General features: G+C 35.2%; 2 protein-coding genes across 4 annotated transcripts; one reads left to right on the top strand and one right to left on the bottom strand.

The window, feature by feature from the left end:
- Positions 1-5,137: 5,137 nt before the first annotated feature.
- Positions 5,138-8,667, bottom strand: LOC136227610 (putative F-box/LRR-repeat protein At3g18150). 3 transcript variants are annotated; one of them, XM_066016318.1, is made up of 5 exons: positions 8,411-8,662; positions 6,966-7,709; positions 6,330-6,425; positions 5,716-5,877; positions 5,138-5,614 (listed from the first exon to the last, which is right to left on the bottom strand). In XM_066016318.1, the coding sequence occupies exons 2-5, from the start codon at positions 7,518-7,520 to the stop codon at positions 5,315-5,317; spliced, it is 1,113 nt and encodes a 370-aa protein (XP_065872390.1). In that variant the 5' UTR covers positions 7,521-7,709; positions 8,411-8,662; the 3' UTR covers positions 5,138-5,314. The 3 variants fall into 3 exon arrangements, with proteins under 3 accessions (XP_065872390.1, XP_065872388.1, XP_065872389.1); XM_066016316.1 differs by having other exon boundaries at positions 6,330-7,709; XM_066016317.1 differs by lacking the exon at positions 5,138-5,614 and adding an exon at positions 6,165-6,228 and having other exon boundaries at positions 5,739-5,877; positions 6,330-7,709; positions 8,411-8,667.
- Positions 8,668-12,272: 3,605 nt separating this feature from the next.
- Positions 12,273-14,534, top strand: LOC136227877 (F-box/LRR-repeat protein At5g02910-like). Its single transcript, XM_066016645.1, has 3 exons — positions 12,273-13,614; positions 13,720-13,881; positions 14,041-14,534. The coding sequence occupies exons 1-3, from the start codon at positions 12,517-12,519 to the stop codon at positions 14,338-14,340; spliced, it is 1,560 nt and encodes a 519-aa protein (XP_065872717.1). The 5' UTR covers positions 12,273-12,516; the 3' UTR covers positions 14,341-14,534.
- Positions 14,535-21,351: the final 6,817 nt, after the last annotated feature.

The raw sequence follows: 21,351 nt of genomic DNA on the forward strand, positions 1-21,351 counted from the left end.
AAGTGAGACGAAGATGACCTAGCCGGCGCCGCCACCCTTCCCAACCTCTTACGCCGGTTTTCCTCCATTTCAATGGCTCCTAGTTTCGATTTTCCTCCGAAAGATCATGTTAGCATACGAGTTCTCTTCAAACCAAACCTTCGGTTCAACGCATAACCCGTAACTCAACCTGCGATCGAAAATAGAGTTTCGTTCTCTTCGATTCTCAAGTGGAACATTCCGGTTCCGCATGTGTCAACGGCCTCGGTCTCGGAAATTGGAGGTTTTAGGACAGTTAAAATCTCACAATCAGCTTATGAAAACAGAATCGCCATGTGTGCCCACTCATTGATAGGAAGAATCATACTGGCTAAAGGTGATAGCCCGTGGAAGGTAGCAGCGCTAAAGGCGAAGTTAACCACATAATGGGGAATCAAAGAGTCTTGACGGCTAATTTCACTAGGAATAGGATATTTCTAGGTTTTTCTTGGCTCTAAGGAGTCGAAGGAATAAGCGCTCAGCAAAGGGGTTCTGAATTTGATGCCTGGCACCTTCCGGCTGCAACCTTGGAAACCCGATTTTAACCCTTACGCAGAGAAGTCCTCTCACGGACAGGTTTGGGTCCGACTATATGCATTGCCATGGGAATACTGGGACACTTAGATCCTTGCGGATATTGCAAAGGGTCTGGGAGGTCTTATCAGGCTTGACAGAGCAACCCTTGATGGAGATTTTGGGCACTTTGCCAGACTCCTTATTGATATTGACCTGGCGGAGGACATCCCTACTCAATTGGGCATCGAGCGAGATGATAAGCAGTTTTAGATTGATGTTTCCTATGAGAATTTGCCCTCCTTCTGTAAAATATGCTCGAATATTGGACACATGTCGTATGAATGCCGGAAAAACATAAAACCTACTGAACCCAATAAGCGGGCAGATCAGGATAATAACAGGGGAACGCAGAAGCAAAAATTGGGATGGGCAGAGAAAAGAAAGGGGGATGGAGATGCTGAACATGCTCTAATCCCAGTTGTTATTGTCACTAGTAAGCTTATTAGAACGCTTGAGGTGTAAGCCGAACCCAGACCATCAAATGTTGAAGCTAGTGGAACGGTAACACATCTTACACTGTTGGATTCTGATGAGGAAGTGTAAAACTGGGAAGAGAGATATGAAAGGGCAGACTCACCAGGGAATTCAAACATTGTAGGAAACGCAATAGGAAACTACTCACCGGTGCACCCCGGAAGTTCGAATTCAACGAATGAAAAAAGCATAGAAAAACCGCCCTCCTCAACTCGTTGGGCTGATCAGCTAGAGGAAGAAGAGCAAGAGTGGGAAACGGTGAATTCAAAGCACAAAAAAGGATCACACAAGCCAGGCATGACAGAAATGGTTAAAGCTCGCTCCAATAGGGCGATTAAACCACCTGCCCGCTTTAAATGACCGTCATTTACTGGAACTGCATGGGTATCCTGAACGCGGATACCCAGAGGTACATTTACAATCTATGCGATACTCATAAACCTTATTGGCTCTGCATTGTTGAACCAATGGGAAGTTTTGACTCTATTGATAGTCGTTTTTGGAGAAGGCTTGGAATGAGCCTCTTCGCGAGAATCAGTGTAACACTTCAACACTTTGGTTGTTTAAATCTGACAGAATTAATTACCCTGTGTCGGTCACTACAAGCCGTGATCAGTTTATTTTGATTCAATGTCTTCTTATGGGGCAAGTACAACACTTTTGCTTCGTTTTTGACTCTATAGATGAAATAGTATGTATGAGGAAATTGCAGCTCTTCGTGCATGAACTCAGGGAAATTGGTTTGTGATTGGCGACTTCAACGCGGTGCTTGGTGCTCACGAGAAAACAGGTAGATCCCTTGCACCGCGGCCTTGCAGAGAATTCCGAGCTTTCCTTGATGAGGCATAATGGCGTGATGTTCAGGCATTGCGCTCTTTCTATACTTGGTCAAATAGCAGACATGGTCAAGCACGAATGGAGAGCAGAATTGATAGGGTCATTGTTTCAGGAGAGTTTGCAGACCTCTGGAATTATAGCTGCACCGTGTTAACCTGACACCACTCTAACCACCACCCCCTGTTATTTCAGTTTGCTCAGAGCTCTAGCAACCCGGCCCGTTTTTGCTTTCAAGCAATGTGGGTGACGCATCCGGGCCTGAGGGAAGTTATAAAGAAGTTCTGGGATGACACCAATCCTCCAATGGGGCCGATGCAGCTGATCTGTTACAAACTGCGGGGGCTCCGCTCAGTTCTGCGTTAATGGAATAAGGACGTGTTTGGGAATCTTGACAGAAATATTGCCGCTAGCCAAGCTTCTCTGGACTCCATCCAGATGCAGCTCACCACCTCTGGATTTACAGATGATCTTCACAAACAGGAATTGCTTGCGCATGAATTGCTAGACCACCATCTTCTTCAAAAAGAGATTTATTTGAAAGAGAGAAGTCGTATTAAATGGTTGGAAGCCGGAGATAGGAACAGTTTTTTCTTTCACAGAATGCGCAATTAGAGACGAGCAACGACGGGTATCTCTTCACTGCTCATTGAGGGGGAAATTTGTTCAGATGAGGACAGAATAGCGGCACACATCACTGATTATTTCGATAATCTCTTCAAAAATCCGACGGCTGCACCAGCGGACCTCTCAATCATCCACGAGATCATCCCGAACTTGGTTACGCCTGAGATGAACGCCGAGCTACTGCGCTGCCTGTTTGATGATGAAATTAAGATATCAGTTGACAATATGAGCGCGGGAAGCTCCCCTGGGCCAGACGGATTCACTGGGAAATTCTTTCATGCTTATTGGGACATTGTCGGCAAAAATGTTTATCAGATGGTGAGATGGTTCTTCCGCACAGGAATTATTAGCACGGGGCTGAACTCGAACATCATGGCTCTTATTCCCAAGACAGAGAACGCTTTGCGCATTGAACATTATAGGCCAATCGTGATGAGCAACTTCGGGTTCAAAATTATTTCCAAAATACTGGCTGACAGATTAGCTATGGTGGCAAGCTCGATAACCTCCCAAAACCAGTTCGATAACCTTGTGGTGAAGATCTATTTCGCTGAAAGACTAGAAATAATATTGAATTGGATTAACAAATAAAGAAAATTGCAAATTGTAGATTTAGCAAAAGCTAATCCAAACAAACGTATCTATCTTAAATTTGATATGCATTTCACTTTCCTCTGCATTATCATTTCATTTTACACAAAGTGAAAAAACTAATAATATATTTTCAAAATGAAAAAAAGCATCATAGGTACTTGATCATTCATTTTTTGATTCATTAAGCATTTCATCTTTTATTTGAATATATTAAGCCCTGATCAATTACTTTCTCTCGTTAAACTCTTGATGACCAAAAAAAATCAATTTTGATAATAAAACTCGGTTAACAGAGTATTATTCATTGCACCTGCAGAATTTATATTTTTTTATTGTTTGAAAGCAGTTTTGAACATTTAATATGGCTGTAGGAAATAATTCAAACTATAAAAAATATTTCCTTTTTATAATTTCAAATATAGAAGAAATCGTGTTTCACGTTTCCGTTTCCGTTTCAATTTCCATTTCGGTTTCTGTGCATCATAGCTTTGGGAGCAGGGCCTCACTGGTTTTCCTCCACATGACATGTGAAGCATATGACACGCTGTCACAACATGTGGCATTTTTTCAGCAATCGGTTCACATGGCTTGTGGCATTTTCAAACTAGTGTTTTTCAAAACGATGGTAGAAACAATGAACTCATGTTCATATTCTCACTTCGATTACTTTATTAACGATATTCTCACCGATTTCTCTACTATGTTTTCCTATATTAATTCTGACGATTTCTCTCGTTTTACCCCTGTTTAGCTGAATTAGATGAAGTATTTGAAGAAGAGGATGTAATTGAAGAATAGGATGTAGTTGTAGTAGAGCTTTATCCTACTTCTGACTCTGATCCCCAACCTACTTCTGATTATGAAGATAGGGGCTTTGAAGGTTGATTCTGGTTCCAATTCCCACTTACAGTCCGAAGAGCATTGTAGTTAAATGTAGCAACAAATTTTGAAATGTAGTTCCGATTCTGCTGAATGTATGTTTTTGAAATGTAGGGAAATTATTACATATCTACTTATTTATCAAACAATTTCAAACAATTTCTTCAATTTATAAATGAAACGCAATCATGTTTGATTTGGAAAAGGAAAATGGAATGGTTGATTCCCATAATGGGATTAATGTGATATTCATTCCTATATTAAAATTGTAAAACCAAACATTAACTAATTAACTATTTTTATTCTCATTCTCTACTATAAATATGTAAACTCAGAGGGACAATTTCAAAAGAAAAACATTTGACTTTTTATTGACTTTTCCCTCTCTCTCCTTCATTTCTTCTCTTCTTTCTCTTCTTATTTTTTTTATTCCAGATGTTGAATGTCTGGATTCCAAACAGACGTTCTTCACGTCTGGAAATTCCAAAATTCTTGAATTTTAGAATTTAAAAAAAAAACAAAGAGAAGAAAAAATGAACATAAAGGATTCAAACGTTTCAAAAATGTTATTGAACAATTTGAGATTCATAGTTTATCTTTTTTTTTTTTTTGTTGATTTTTTTGGTTGATTTAAAACATTCTTCGAAACTTTTTCCTCTCATTCATGAATGCAAAGTTAGTTGTTAGTAACTGTATTTCAGGCAAATTGTACAACCACACAGACATTTCTTTACATAATTTTAAAGAAAACCAACATATTTAATATCAATTTATTTCCCTCACACTTTCACACTTTCTATTCTGTAGTCATTAGGGACAGATTATAGACGAAAAGGAGCAAATTTGAAGTAGAATAAAAACATGCTAGATACAGAGTTTGCTTATCCTTTCATCTCTTATGAATTGTGATGCAAAAGCATTTAATTAATACCAAGAATTTGTAGTTGAACAATCATAATACCATCAAGATACATATCCTTGACATGGTTCCTTGAGAGGCATAAGATCATCAAAGCCCAAATTCTAACTCTGTTCATCAATTCTGGTTTTCAATTTGTCAGCAGCAACTAGTCACAAAATTATAACCAATAGCAGCTGATTTTTAAAGAAAATTATAGATTTCACTTATAGAACATGTCAAAAGCAAATTCCATTAAGAACATAGAACAAAAATTAAAGATGTAATATCCTGAAAAAAACATAGACTACTCCCAACTTCATGTGCCAAGTACATTAAGAACTTCCACAAAAACAAAAACTACTGTAACTTTTAAACATGTCATAGGTGTTCAGACATACCTAGCAAGTTAGATCATAACAGCTCTATAATGGCATGTTGAGAACACCTTGGAATGCTTAACAATTTTTGAGAAACTTCAACCAGAAAATCCGTTCCACCATCTCCTAATTTCAAGACCATCTTTTCCAATACTCTTGAATTCTTGAGTAGAAACTCAACAAAACTTAGAACTTCACGGTTACCATCTTTCTTCGAGAGTCCAATAATCTTTACAGTCTTTAGATGCGTCATTAAACAAGTGAAAACAATCCCATTTGACATCCAATAGCTCTCTTCATAAAATTTCAAGTCAAGATCTGCAGTCTTTGGAAACTACAAATAGAGTAGTAGTAAGGCCCGTGAATTTAACAGTACATTAAAAAACTATATACAAAATGGAAATGCATTCCAAAAGTTACTACAAATTCTTTTACCTGGTTGACATCCAGCTTTATCACTAATCTCTCAAGCTCAGGTGAACATCTGAGTACATTGACAATTCCTAAAGTGTGCTCAAAATAAGGACAATCCAGAGTCAAACATTTGACGTGTAATAATGGATAAGAGAGCCTTTCCGTGTGTAAAGCTGATGCAATCTTCAAGCAAAACGAAAATAGAAAATTTTAAATGATATAGTGATTCAATTTGAAATTTCAATAATTAGGTGACAAATGTAAATAGATGAATAAGGAGTTAAATACAAAAATTTACTCTTAACATTATTGGGAGAGAACAGAGCTAGAAACCATGCAATATTAACACTAACATTTTTTAGAATGATCAATTTCAGACTATTATTGACAGATTCAACATTGTTAATTTACTTCCACGTCTATGCAACCGAAAGACTCCATGTACAGAACCATCCAATATTAGCACTAACTTTGGTTACATGTGGATGTTAGTGGAGCTTCGGCGGTGTAAACATGAACCATCCAATATTGGATCTGCCGGAAATAGAATGTGAAATAAATGGAGTACAGATCAGTTTTCCTTCTATAACCATACGACTAATTTTGTATAAAATTCTAAGATTTTAAGGAATTACCTTGACAAACGAATTTCGAACTTTTAGCTCCTTGAAATGTTGAATCTCCATAAGAATCTTCCTCGCCATAGTTTTGTCACACCCCTCACGTGGGATCTCAAAATCAAGAGTAGCACAACACAAACAAGGCAAATTCATCAACTTACATTTCTCAATGTCGGAACCACACCAATTCAATTCCTCAAGGTTTGGACACGAAATTTCAATTTCACAATATTCTGAAATTCTGTCTAAAACTAGCTTTTTCAAAGATTCTGAAGCAATAACAAGCTGTTTGAATTCACATCCCATTAATTCCAGCGAATGAAGTAATGGACTTCCAGATAAAACATTTACAATTGTTTTATCAGGTAAACTAGGAATGTTTTCTGTCATCTTATCTAGCTTGACAGATAATTTCTCGAGATTTGGACATGAAATTTCAAGATCATGAGTAATTTTTATGTCTGCAAAAATCAATATTTTCAAAGACTTGGAAGCAACAATTATAGGATTCACCGAAAAGAGATAAATTATTTCCAAGGATTCAAGTGACGGACTGCCAGATAGAATATTTTCAATTGATCCAGCATCTTTCAAGCAATAACAGTCTATAGTCAATGCCTTAAGGGATGGCCAATTTACCATACTACTGACCTGAAATTCACAACTTAAAACCTGCAACTCAACCAAAGATGAATTGTCAAAAATGAATTTGGGCAACATGTATGCATCTTTTGGATCACCAGAATTATAGAAATCCAAAATTAACTCCTCCACATTTCTCCTTGTGGCAAAAAGGATTTTTGAAGTAAAATTAGTAGCGCCTTGAAAACGACAAGCAATGTGGAATTTCTTTATCTTGGAGCAGTCGTAAAGAAGTAAGCTATTGTCAATGAATCTCTCAAAATATTCATCATGGTACTCCTGGCATTCAAAAATGAGAACAGGAACACGAGCCCATTGATTCCGCCACCTTTTCGATAAAATGCCGGTCTGAATAGCTTGTTTGGTAGACGGCAATAACGACAGAATGTGGTGAATGAGTAAATCTGGCAAAGCACTGATTCGGTCTTGTTTCTCCTGCAGTTCAGGGTCATCATCAGATGAATCGCTTTCCTCCTCAGTGTTATCAACCCATGAATCACTTTCCTCAGTGTCCTCAACCGATGAATCGAATTCCTCATCAGATGAATTGCTTTCCTCCTCCATTATTACTCACTACTGACTATGGGTAGCTACCTGCTGTGGAAGAACAATAGTAGATTGGAAAAGGTGAAACGTTTGGTTGTAATTATATTTGTTCACCTGAGTCTTCCATAGATAATATCATTAACTTTTATCTTTCTCAACCCTCCACACCTAGGCATGTTAACCTCTTCTGATTTCTTTTGAAAAATTCTGTAAATTGTCAAATCAAAATAAAGAATCAGTTTATATGTAATACATAGATAAAGAAAACTTTCAAAATTAGAAACAATTAACTAATTAATCTTCTAGCCGAGATGGAGGTGATTACAATCTTCAAAAAAAGCCTGAAGGAACGAAATAAACCAATACTGATATACAGTAGCGGAACCAGGATACTGGATAACCGAGGGCTCAAATATTTAACAACAAAAGTTCCATAACGTTAAGAAGCAAAGAAGTTAGGAGGCAGTGAAGTAGACTTTTACAAGATCATCATCAGTGTTAACCATCTAAGAAATTCTGTCTCTTATATATATATAGGGAAGATTATTATCTAGTCTGAAAAGGATAATAAAACCAAATAAATACCTTAGACTAGAAAAATGGAATCTATACATCAATTTACTTTTACTCCTCCCATGAGTACACACATGCTAATTTGTTCCCAATTACTCGTCAACTCCAAAACTCAATTTCACACAAACAAAAGCTAAACAAGTAAAGGCAATGGCCTCAAAACTAAAGGTGCATGATATATTATCTCCAATGAGAAAAGGAAAAGCTAAACAAGTAAGAAGAATGGTATATCAGTCAAAATCATCAAGAACAACGCTATGTTAATGCATGCGACTAAATCAAAACAAGTCAAGCATTAACAATTATCGATTCAAATCAGAAGAATGAGAGGTTACCTTGTTGATTCTGTTTTACTGGAATTCGGCGAGCCTCATTCAACCTGTTCGATGACAATATTGACCTAAAATCGATTCCGACCTAAAAGCGATTCCGACCTTAATCACGCTGGGTTTTTCTTAAATAGGGAAATCAATTTGTTTGAGAGAAAGGAAAAGGGAAATCGCAAGTGTGGGAGAGAAAGGGAAAATGGCTTGAGAAGGAAACGCAAAATGAGAAATGGTTTTGCTGAGTGTAGCGTGTGAAGAATAAGCAGCGTGCCAAGTCTCAATTGGGGGAAGTGGAAATTGGGGGGAAATGAAACTTTTGGTAAAAATTTGGGGTTAAATGCACCATTAGTCACTTAACTTACATGTTGTCTCAAAATGGTCACTCAACTTCAATTTGTTTTAATAAAATCAATTAATTTTGAGTTTTGTCTCAATTAGATCACTCCGTCGATTTTAGTGGTTAAAATGCATCGAAATAATGATATGGATGACACATCAACATGAGTTAACTCAAATCTCTGGCCGGAATGAAATGTGACAGCCGCATGTCGGGTATTTTTATGAAAAAACTAAATTTTTATTTTTTTCCAAAAAATAATCGACACGTGATAGTCATGTGACGCATATGTGGATGTCATGTGTCATTTCGGTTAGAAATATGAGTTGTCTCATATTGACGTATCACTTATGTTATCATTCCGATAATTTTTAATCATTAAAATCGTTATAGTGACTTAATTGAGACAAAACTCGAAGTTAAATAATTTTATTAAGACAAATTGAAGTTGAGTGACCATTTTGATATAATGATGTAAGTTCAGTGATCAATGGTGCATTTAACCCTAAAAATTTGATATCGGGGAAAACTTTCCATGCAAATTGTGGGAAATAGAAATATCAAATAATATTTTTTGGGAAGTATTGGGTTATACAAATCGTAAATATTGGAATCCTTTATGCTTTTGTACTTTTATGTGATAATCACACTGCCTTCTTCATGAGGCAAATAAAGCGCGTCCAGAAACAACAATTCTCGTTCGCGTAGGTATTTAAATATAGCCATTTTTCTCAAGCGAGTCGCTGAATCTAGTGACTCGCTGCTTTCTGGAGACTTTCTAATTTTCACTTTCAATAGTTGAAAGTCGTTGCTCTTAAATTAACATGTATTAGTCTCTCTCTTCTCTCTATACAACATATGTTTTTTTTTTGGTACAAATTTACTAGAAATGAAAAATTATAGATTAATTTGATATTCAATGATTTATTTAAAATAACAGAGTTAAAGTATTTCATAAAATAACAAGTAAAAAAAATTTATTAGTAAAAAAGATTTTATGAATGTACTACTAATAACTATTGTCCATACACAACCACATCAGTAGTAAAGGAGTTGGAAATTTAAGGGAGCCCTATTTTTATCATACATTTCTTTTATTATACAAATCTAACTAAATTATTGTTATGATGTGTTATGTGAAAATTTATGTGAATGTACTTTTAAAAAAAAATGTGAATGTTAACTTATCCAGAAAATTAACGCTCCAAAAGTTTTAAGCAGCCATTATTATTATTATTATACAATAACTATTTTTTGCATGAAAGATTGGGACGCGATTAAATGGCTAGACATCCTAACTAGGTTGGCACCCCTAACACACCAAATCAACCTGAAATATTATTAATAAAAAAATGGAAAATTACAAAGGGAGGAGAAAGAAAATAAAAAGGTTCAAAACAGAAAATTAAGGAAAACGAACATGTGCAACATTACATAAGTCGTCAAAAACAGACGATTGACAAAAATGAGGAGCTGAATGCCACCATGTAAGAGCATAAGCTGTTTTGCCAAAACGGGCAAGTTGATCTGCCGCCTGATTGCCCTCTCGATAGATATGAGTGATTCTGCAATTCATATTCGAAAATCCAGATAAACACTGAAGCCAGTCTTGTCTAATTTTTTCCAGGGAGCCATGGCAGACTTTTTGTTTAGCATATCAACCGCATATGCATAATCTGATTCGATCCAAAGATTGAGCCACCCTCGTTCCCAGGCAGATTCTGCTGCGAAAATAATGGCAGACAGCTCAGCAATGTGCGCATAGGAACTAGAGAGGTTAATAGCATAGCAGCCAATAACAAAACCTCGGAAAATTCTGAAAATCACACCAGCTCCGGCGATACCAGGCGCACCGTCCGTCGCACCGTCAGTATTAACCTTTATCCAACCCGACGACGGCGGACACCAGTGAATAATGATCGGTTCTGGCGGAGGCCTAACACGGCTCGACAAATTAACAATCCATTTTGGTTCCTGAATGTAGAAGTGAAGCCGGTTCTGAAGGAATTAGATTGAAGGGAGATCATTTTCAAAAATAGTCATATTCCTGATGTACCAAATGTACCAAACAACAGTTATAGTAGCCAAATTCCACCATTTTATTATAGAAGTATGTAAACGGACAACTCTAATGTCTCGAAAAAGATTCCCAAAGGTCAATACACTACTACTGTGTATGTCGAAAACAGAGAAGACAACATTCCAGAGACTATTCGACACCAGACACGTGACGAAAAGATGATCAATTGATTCAATATGGCATTTACACAGTTCACATCTCGAAGCAAGTGAAAAACCACATACCTGTAAATTGGTTTGGACCGCAATTTTTCTATGAATCACTAACCAGCAGGTGACTGACCGCCTAGGCGGCACAAATGCATTCCAAAAGGATTTATTTCACTCAACTGGAATGTTGTTACTGAAGAAGCTGTAAAAACCTTTGGCAGTATACATACCTGACATAGCCGGCTTCTACAAACAAGTGTTGGTTCTATCCCGACTACCAGAAACCCGATGAATGTTCAATTGGACAACTTCAGGGAGTCGATACAAATTAGTCCAGGAGTTATTTGCACGAAAAGAGTGAAGCGGGTCATAAAGCTTGCGCTGAATATTTGCCGGAATGCCGAGCTGATTTGCAACCGTCGGTGTAATCCAAGAGTCCGTCCAGAAATTCAGTTCAGAGTTGTCTCCAAACCACCAAGTCACTTCCAAACTGGTCTGATCATAAATTGGTCGAACAGAGGTCCAAGCCGATGAATTTGAAATATAGCGCTTAGGCATACCAGATTGATAAAGGAAACGATTTCGAAGCAAAGTAGGGATATAACCATTTTTTTGAATCAAGTCCCAACTGAACTTACCAAGAAGAAAATTGTTGAACAGACCAATATCCTTGATTTCAAGCCGCCCAAATTCATACAGTTGACAACACTTCTTCCCATTGACAATAACTAATTAAATTATTTTTATTATATTTATTATGTTAAAAATTAAGTAAAAAGTATTTTGGTATTTTAAACATTATTATTATATGAAAGTATTATTTTTTTAATGAATAAGTCCAATTTTTTCATTTAGCAAATGGCTCAAAAAATGTTTAAAACCTTTCTCCCGCACTAACATGTATACACTATATTATTAACACAGTTACAAATAACATGACAAAATATATATATAAAATATCTTTTGATAAAATTGTTTGGAATGTCTAATGCAATAAAAAAAAAATAACGGTCAAATCAACCGTTTATATTTTTCGTTAAATATGATAATTAATCTTAGTTATAAACATTAATACTATAATTTTTTATTTTTTGAAAATCATTAATACTATAATTTAAACATTTTGTTCTATGTTACTTTTTCAAAAACAATAAAGTTAAATTTGAGTATGTTTTTTTTTTAATGAAAGGAACTTATTCTACCCTTGATTCCAGAAGCAGAAAGCAATGACATCAATGCTAAATTGGTAATTCCACCAATTGCCAAACTTGTGATTGAGAATTATACCCTTATATTTTACAGTCCACACTTCCCACAGCAAAACGATGCCGTTTCAATCCAGCGTCTACAACACCTCGGAAAGACGACGCCGTTTTCATCCAGCATCTTCAACTTTCTGCTCCCTTAGGTTTTCCCATCTTTCATTCCGTTTGGTACTCTCTCGTCCGATCTGTCTCCGCCGCTCTCTTTCTATTTTCTTCTTGCTACCAATTTCATCTCCTTGCAAAGTTCTTATAAGCAGCAGTAATTTCCACATCGAACTGAGGCAATGGAGGAGAAAGAAGATAGAATCAGTGATTTGCCAGATCACATCATTCACCACATCCTCTCCTTTCTGCCTTCAACAAAAGAGTCTATCCAGACTGGAATTCTATCAAAACGGTGGCGGAATCAATGGACTCGAGTTCCGGTTCTCATCTTCGATTTCGCTGGTATGTACTCTGTTGAGTCCTCCGTTATGTCTAGATTCATTGATTGTACCTTAATTCGCCACAACTGCTCAAAGATCAAGAAATTTTACCTCCAATATTACAATAAAAGTAAGGACGATCTTGAATATACTGAAAAGATCTATTTTGCAACAACAAAAGATGTGGAGGAGTTAGATTTGATTTCACTTTCTCTAGGTCTTTATATCTTACCGGAATTCCTTTTCAACACTGCTTCATTGGTTAAATTAACAACATATAATTGTACTTTTATGCCTAGTGGAAAGGTAAATTGGGGATGTCTCACGGAATTGTATATGGATGAATGTAAATTGACTGATCAAGTGATGGAACATGTTTTATCTGGCAGTCCATTGCTCAAATCTTTAGAAGTAAGCTCCTGTTCTCAGTTTGATAAGTTTGTTATTGCTTCCAAATCTATGAAAAGATTAGTTTTGCTAGATGTTAGCATTAGGAACGTTATTGAAATTTCATGTCCAAACCTCGAAGAATTATCTATCAAAGCTACAACTATATCTGATACAAAGGTGTTTGCTCAAGGGATTGAAAATGTTCTATCAGTTAGTTCAGTACTCGAGTCATTTGAATTAATCGACTGTGAGGAGCTTGAAAAGCTAGCTATTGCTTCCAAATCCTTGAAAAGATTGGTTATAGGAAAACTTACACTCAGATTCGTTTATATTGAAATTTCATGTCCAAAGCTTGAGAAACTTGAGCTTTTCGGTCTATTGAATTTTGAAACTGCTAAGCTTTTGAATTTGCCGTCTACACTATGTGCTGCTATTGATTTTTACCATTTTGAGATGCCGTTGTATGATGATAGTTCAACTATTGAGATTCGTAAATGTTTGATTAGAGACATTCTGCATCAGTTTAAGCATGTGAACGACCTAAGAATCGGGAGTTGGATTATCAAGGTAACTTCTAAAGAATAAAAACCCACATAGAATCCATGTTTTTAAGATAATTAAATTTTATAGTATTTTTTTTTCTTAATTTCTATTTTCACATTATGTTTGTAGATTTTGTCGACTATAGAGCCCGGAAGTCTGTTTTTTCCGGTGTTAAACGTCAAACGTTTAACTCTAAATTCTCTTTATTTGAACAACTCTGGAATTGCACTAGTACTTCGTGGTTCACATGTGCTTGAAAAATTAGTCATTGAGATGCCACTCATTGATAAGGTAATTTTTAGAACCTTTTGAATAATAATAATGAAATTTAGTTCAAGTGTTATTGCGAATGTGTGTATATTGATTTACAACATTTCATGAGTTTTCTCAATTTTTAGTTATGTGATTACTTTGTCAAGTTTCTTGTCCTAAATTTTTTCTTATTTCCAGGACGCGTATGGTCTTCCGGAGTTGAATGATTTTGGAGAAAACTATTGGAATTCAAAGGTAACTGTTTTCAATTGTTTAACATCGCATCTAAAGGCTATTGAAATCATTGGCTTTCCGGAGAGAGATGGCGAATGCAAACTTGTGCTTAACTTTGTTCAATTTCTACTAAGTAATGCAGAAGTGTTGGAAAAGATAGTTGTTGTATTGAAAGATGATAAAACAGCTTTTTCGTTGGATGTTTCTCAAAACTTGTTAAGCATGCCAAGACGTTCTCAATATGCCGTTGTTGAGTTGCCATAGTTTTTTTGGTACTTGATGTAAGGTTTTAGATTTGGAACAAATAGATTGCTAATGTAAATGTATTAGGAGGACTAGATTGATTGTGTTATAGATAGCTACATGTAACTAAAAATGAAGTTGTTTTTATAAGCATGTTTATCTGTAATATTATTGTATGTTAATTTGTAATTTTATTAATTGTTGTTTTTGCATCTCATACTATTACAGTAACCACATGAAGTATTTTGGATTACATTATTGATGTTTTTTTATGATTAGAGGCTAGACTAGCTTCCGCGAAAATTATTTTTCATTTTGTGTTTCATTTAAAAATATTTCAAAAGTAAAACCTCTATAAATTAATACTCTTTAAAATAATAATTTCTTTTGGTCCCGACTTGGGCCGGTTTAAAAACTGACCAACTTTAATAAATTAATAAGATAATTTTCTGGAACAACCATTTATAAATACATTGTATTATTACCTCTATAAATTAATAATTTCTTAAATACATATGTGAAATATATATTTTTTTTTATAGAAATTGGGACGAGACAGAACTTGGGGGGGGGGGGGGGGGTTGAGCACCCGTGGCCCAAGAACTGACAAACCAGCAAAATATTAATAAACGAAAAATGAGTGTTTGAACAAGATAAGGAAGGAGAACAAACAAAAAGAAGAGGGAGGAGAAAAGTTTAGGAAAGTCAAGAAAAACGCAAGTGAGAAATACTACAAATATCATCATTGATAAACCTGAAGGCCACCAATTGATCACTGAGGAAGAGACTCCAAACTTTGCCAGTGCATCAGCAACTCTATTTCCTTCCCTAAATATGTGTGAAAAAAGAATGTTCATCCTAGAGCAAATGTTGAGACAATGCAATCATTCTTGACGAATACTCCAAGGAACATCCATGGAACGATGTCTAAGCAGATTAACAACGTACATTGAGTCTGACTCAATCCAAAGCTGATGCCAATTTTTCTCCCAAACAAGTTCAATTACAAAAATAGCGGCTCTCAATTCAGCCATATAAGCAAAAGAAGAAGGGGTAGAAAAAGCAAAACATCCTTTGGGAAATCCACGATAGTTGCGAAAAATACCTCTCGTTCCTGCCTCGCTTGGAGTGCAAAAGCAGAGCCGTCCACATTGACTTTAACCCAGCCCGGAGGAGGTTTAAGCCAATGGACCGGAATAATGTTGGGAGCCGGAGGCGGCCTAGGAGAAGACAGGATAAGATAACATCATCTCTCCGTGAAGAGCAAAAACCTTTAGAAGTGGCAAATGACTCTCGAATCATTCGAAAGAGGGTGATCTTCGAGTGCTGAATAGAAGGAGAAACTTCCTTAAAGATTGCTTCATTCCTGCAATGCCAGATTAACCAGATGCAAGTGACAGCGGCAACACGCCAGATCATCAACACCTGTGAGCCAAAATGAATGCTACGAAGAGAGCTGAAGAAGTGGATGAATTGTGAATAACGAGGCAAAGAGCAGTCAAAGTGAAACTCAAGAGCCCTCCAAAGAGAATCTGCAAAAGAACAGCTAATAAATAGGTGGTTAGTGGACTCAGCATCCCTACCACATAGAACACAACGAGAGGCAAATGAGAATCCAAGATGTTGTAGGAGGTCGTGAGTCGAAATCCGACCGTGCAAAACTCTCCAGAGAGTGAAGGAACGAGAATGGGGGGTGTGAGCATTCCAAACAAATTTATACCAGTCCACTGAAGAGGAACAAGGATTGATAATCGAATAGTACTCTTTGGCAGAGAAAATACCCTTCGTAAAGGGCTGCCAAACCCAGAAATCAAGATCATCTCTACCCCTGTGAATTGATCGAATACTGTCTTGAACAACCAAAGGAAGAGTGCCTAAGTCAAGCCACTCCGAATTAACCAAAAAATCATCAACAGAATTAAAGCGTGAACGCTTATCCTGATGATCAAGACCCAATTTGTCCGCCACTGATGGAATGATCCACCTATCAGTCCAGAAATTGAGCTTTGAAGACTGGTCAATCCACCAAAAGGTCTGGTCCCAAATGGATGAATAAACAAACTTACGAGAAGACCAAATCGAGGACGGAGCAATGGAAGCTTTAGGCAAATCAGAGACAGCCAGAAATCTAGACTTCATCAGAGAAATAGCAAGACTGGTGCCTTGAATATGTGAAATATATATAGATATACATACTTAGAATAATTTAGCAAAATATGAATCTATAGTATTTTGTTTTTTTTTTAAATTTAAATTTAGTTGAATTTCATCTCTAACTATTCTCAATGCATTCAAAAGTTATGGTGTATAATTGTCAAATTGTAATAAAAAAACAATGTAAACAGTGGATGATGTTATAATTGATTTATTTCTTGTAACTGGTTTCGAAGGTACCGAACCATCCCCAGATTCATTCACATTTTTTTGGTATGATTTGAAACAACACTCCATATAAATTTACATAGTAATTCATTAACTATACATTAAATATGTTTAACATAAATACAATGAACTTCCAAGTTTATATAATGCACATTTAATTTTATTTGTTCATTGATTTTAGATAAAAAAAATTATTTAAATTAGTAATTTAAAATTTATTTTAAAAAAATAAAATCACTCTATAAATTAATAATTATTAATTTATCGATTCATTAATAACTCTATAAATTAATAAAATTTCATGGTCCCAACATTATTAATTTATAGAGGTTTTACTGTATGTGCATTTTCAGTCTAATATGTTTTTTTTTTCTCATTCGCCATTGTAATTTGCAGATGAGAATTTTGTTGCACAAATTTGTTCAGAATGATCGTTGCTCTTCCAAATGCATTAGAAAGCATACGAGTTTAAAGTAATATAAAATGATAAGAAATCAAGAATCTTCCACAAGTATAATACAGGGCTTAAAGTATTATTTGGCCACTGATCTATCCAAAATTGTGTCATTTGGCCCCTGACCTATTATTTGGTCACATTTGGCCCTTGACCTATCCAATTTGGTTAAATTTCACCCAATTTGTATGAATACTTAACAGAATCGTTATCTCATTGATAAGTAATGATATTTTGATATTTAAACTTGAAATGTGATATTTCTTAAAGTTTTTTTTTTCACATTATGTGGAAATAATTAATTAGATTAAAAAAACAAATCCTAAACTAAAATCTATTAAGTTCAAGTGTCAAAATATCGTTACTTATCAATGAGATAATGATTCGGTTAAGTTTGAATCCAAATTGGGTGAAAGTTCACCAATTTGTGATAGATCAGAGGCAAATGTGATCAAATCATAGGTCAGGGTCCAAATGACAAAATTTTGGATAAATCAGGGGCCAAATAGTACTCTAAGCCTATAATATAGTAAACAATATAAATTTCTTGTCTAAATTTCTTTTTATTTTAGTAATAAAGTAAAGGCTTAATACATTATTTGCTCCCGAACTTGTTCAAAAAGGTTGATTGGTCCTCTGAACTTTTAAAGTGTCCGGATAGCCCCATGAACTTGCATAAAATGTTCAATTAGCTCCATGAATTTGCATAAAATGTAATCAATTGATCACTCGGTCGAAAAAAAGTAAGTTAAATGCGAAAGGTGTATTCTCCGAGTCTTAAAAAAAGTAAAACGACCAAAATCGGGATATACAGTTCTAATAGTAGAGAAGACAAGTTTTATAGTTGAATACAAATTTCGCATTTAATTTATTTTTTTTTACGACCGAATGATTAATTGATTAATCAAATTTTTTGGATAAATTCAGGGGTAAATGATCTATTAAGCCTAAAGTAAAGTATAGGGACAGTCAACTTTTCCAGACAAATATAGATGCTAAGCCTAAGGAATGGGTAAATTACACCCATGACCACTGAACTTTCTATTTTAACATTGTGGCTACTGAACTTCAATTTTTAACGATATGATCACTGAATTTTATACTTTTTAACACAGGTGGCCACTCAACGCCTCAAAAAGACCGTTGGCAGCCTCCAAAAAATTTAATGATATTCTAATGAACTTTGATTCTTGAAAATTTTCGTTTTGAGGTAATTTAGGTATTGCTTGGTTAGGAGGGAATTACTTTTTAGAAAGATAAAGCTCCAAAAAAAATGGTATTTTGAGGTCGTTAATTATTATTTTGAGGAGTTAGTTAAAGTTGAGTGGCCACCGATGTTAAAAAATGTAAAGTTCAGTGATCAGTGACCATAGTTTTAAAATGGGTAAAGTTCGGTGGCGATGGATATAAATTACCCTTTAAGGAATGCATTGACGCCACTGTCAGGATTTCATATCCGACGGGGCTAATTTTAGCCCTACGAATGGGGGTAATTTTGTAGAGTCCAACCCGTTAGGAGTGCGCAAAATTTTTTTAACCTTCAACATGATAAAACTGTTTCATTTTAGTGTGTTGACTAAAAAATTAAAAGTGTCTAACGTAAAATGCTTAGACATTTAATTTTATGTAAGTTTAACGCTAGTTTCCTAAATAAAAACCCCTAAACAAGTATATTATTCTTTAGGGTAAATTTCAAAAAAAAACCTCTGTAGTTTGATGTTCTTCCAAAAAAACCCTTGTGGTTTGTTATTACAAAAAAAAGGACTGTGGTTTGCGCCGTTAACCAAAAAACGGAAAATGGATTAACGGTGTTAAAATGATGACGTGGCACAAGGGTAAGGTTGAAAATTCAAATTTTTTTTTATTTTTTTATTTTTTTCCCCTCTCTCTCCTCCTTCTTTCTTCTTCCTTCTCCTTCTCCTTCTCCTTCTTCTTCTTCTTCCTTCTTTCTTCTTCCTTTTTCTTTTTTTTTCCTCTATTCTTTTTTTTTTAATTTCGGACACTCTGAAATTTTCCAGAAATCTGGAAAATTTCCAGATTTCTAGAAAATTTCCGGAGGCTTCAGTCGACCATTAGCCAGGAGTGAAGCAGTCTAGTTCTTTTCCTTGTCATTCCTATCCTAATGCCTTCGGGGTACTAGGTTAAATTGCTGATCGTTGGACACATCCTCTAATCGGTCCCGGAGCGTAAAGTGCTTCTAGATGTGAATAAGATTAAGAAAATGAAGTGCCGCTCGTTAATGTTATTAAGCGATTACATACCTAGGGCACTTGGTTAACCTTCATGCTTCCTCATTTCTCAATATCAGTATCACACATTTCTTTCTTAATTAAAAGAAGTTCTTTGTTTGATGTTTTGATGATCTATACATAGGCGTTGCTGTATTAAAAGGAAGGAGAGTGAGTTCCGACTGAATGAGCTGATATGAGCCCAGCCAGGATAAACCTCTTCTTTGAGCCTAGAATTGAATGGCAGGACTCAATGAATCCAGATAAGAAGACGAGCTTGACTGTCTACATATAAGGCTCTATCGGGAATAAGTACTTACTATAGGTCTTGGTTACTATTTAACGATGGAAAGAATAGCCTCATTCGTGGACTCGTGCTGCTCATATCCCCCGAAATCCGGAAAATTTCCAGAAATCTGGAAAATTTCCGGATTTCTAGGGAAAATCCAGAAATCTAGAAATTTTCCAGATTTCTGGAAAATTTCCGGAAATCATGAAATTTCCAGATTTTCGGAAACTTAAAAAAAAAAAGAAGGAAGAATAAGAAGGAGGAGAGAAGAAGAAGAAGGAAGAAGAAGGAAGAAGAAGAAGGAAGAAGAAGAAGAAGGAGGAGAGAGAGGGGGAAAGAAATTAAAAAATAAAATAAAAAATCGATTTTTCAACCTTACCCCTGTGCCACGTTAGCATTTTAAAACCGTTAAGCCATTTTCCGTTTTTTGATTAACGGCGCAAACCACAGTCCTTTTTTTTTTGTAATAACAAACCACAAGGATTTTTTTGGAAGAACATCAAACCACATAGGTTTTTTTTTTGAAATTTACCCTATTATTTATTATTTGAATATTTACATTGACATTTTGATTATTGGAAAAAAATTAAAAATTAATTAAAATGATGATGAAATAAAAGATAACTAAATTAGATAATAACATTGACAATTTAATTTAAGAAAAAAAACATAATTAGGTAAAAAAAATTATGGAATAAAAAATTAAAATTTAATATTCACATTTTAATTTAAAGAGAATTTAAAGAAAAAAATTATAATTGTATAAAAACAAATTTTGATTTAAGAAAAAAAATTACAATGTGATAAAATTATAATTGGATGCACACATTTTGAGGATTCAAGCAATAAATCATAACGGAAAATAAAAAGAGAATTGACATGGGGGTTTAAGAGAAAATTCAAAATGCCAAAATAAAATGAGGATTGACAACTTTAAACCTGAAACCCCTTTGAAAGTGGAAGAACCTTAACTACTACTTAGACCATCTGTCTCATCTTAATGTTGTGTTACATATTCACATCCTATATTATAAGTACTAATTTAATTTTCTTGAAAGCTACTCGGGACTAAAACACTGTTCCTCAGGGATGGTGTCAAAGACTGAGGGACTCCAGCCCTCCAAGCTCCAAGTTGTCTCCACCGTTGATTGACTCTTCTATTTGATGATTTCATTCAATTCTTCTACTGAAAATATCTTCCTTTTGAAAGGCTTAATATATGGATGGTCTTTTATTTCCTTCAAAAGACCAATTGGCCATATGAATTTTGGAGATACAGTAAAACCTCTATAAATTAATAATGTTGGGGCCATGAAATTTTATTAATTTATAGAGGTTATTAATTTATCGAGTATAAAATTAGTGATCTGGGCTAAGTCGGGACCAAAAGAAATTATTATTTTAAAATAATATATTGATTCCCTGAACTTACTTAAAATGAAATATTTATACTGATTTGTAATCTTATGAAAAAGAAAGGAGAGAAGTTCTACTAACCTGAGTTTGAACCTCAAAATAGAAGGGCCGACGATCAAACCCAATACGAGAAAGATGATTGATGACCATATCTGGAAAAGACTCCATCCATTCATTAATTCACAAAGCACAATCCGAACGATCCAGAGTTAAAACCCATAGAGTGAATTTAGGACTGTTGTACACCGTTTCATTCACGTTAC

This window comes from Euphorbia lathyris, chromosome 4 (assembly GCF_963576675.1).
Source record: "Euphorbia lathyris chromosome 4, ddEupLath1.1, whole genome shotgun sequence".
NCBI classification, from domain to species: domain Eukaryota; kingdom Viridiplantae; phylum Streptophyta; class Magnoliopsida; order Malpighiales; family Euphorbiaceae; genus Euphorbia; species Euphorbia lathyris.

Bases quoted from the DNA above. Each gene is read 5' to 3' on its own strand.
- LOC136227877 (XM_066016645.1), top strand. From the start codon at position 12,517: ATGGAGGAGAAAGAAGATAGAATCAGTGATTTGCCAGATCACATCATT. The intron at 13,615-13,719 runs GTAACTTCTAAA...TTATGTTTGTAG, and splicing joins TCGGGAGTTGGATTATCAAG to ATTTTGTCGACTATAGAGCC. The intron at 13,882-14,040 runs GTAATTTTTAGA...TCTTATTTCCAG, and splicing joins AGATGCCACTCATTGATAAG to GACGCGTATGGTCTTCCGGA.
- LOC136227610 (XM_066016316.1), bottom strand. From the start codon at position 7,520: ATGGAGGAGGAAAGCAATTCATCTGATGAGGAATTCGATTCATCGGTT. The intron at 5,878-6,329 runs GTAATTCCTTAA...TTTTGCTTGAAG, and splicing joins TTCGAAATTCGTTTGTCAAG to ATTGCATCAGCTTTACACAC. The intron at 5,615-5,715 runs GTAAAAGAATTT...CTCTATTTGTAG, and splicing joins TAAAGCTGGATGTCAACCAG to TTTCCAAAGACTGCAGATCT.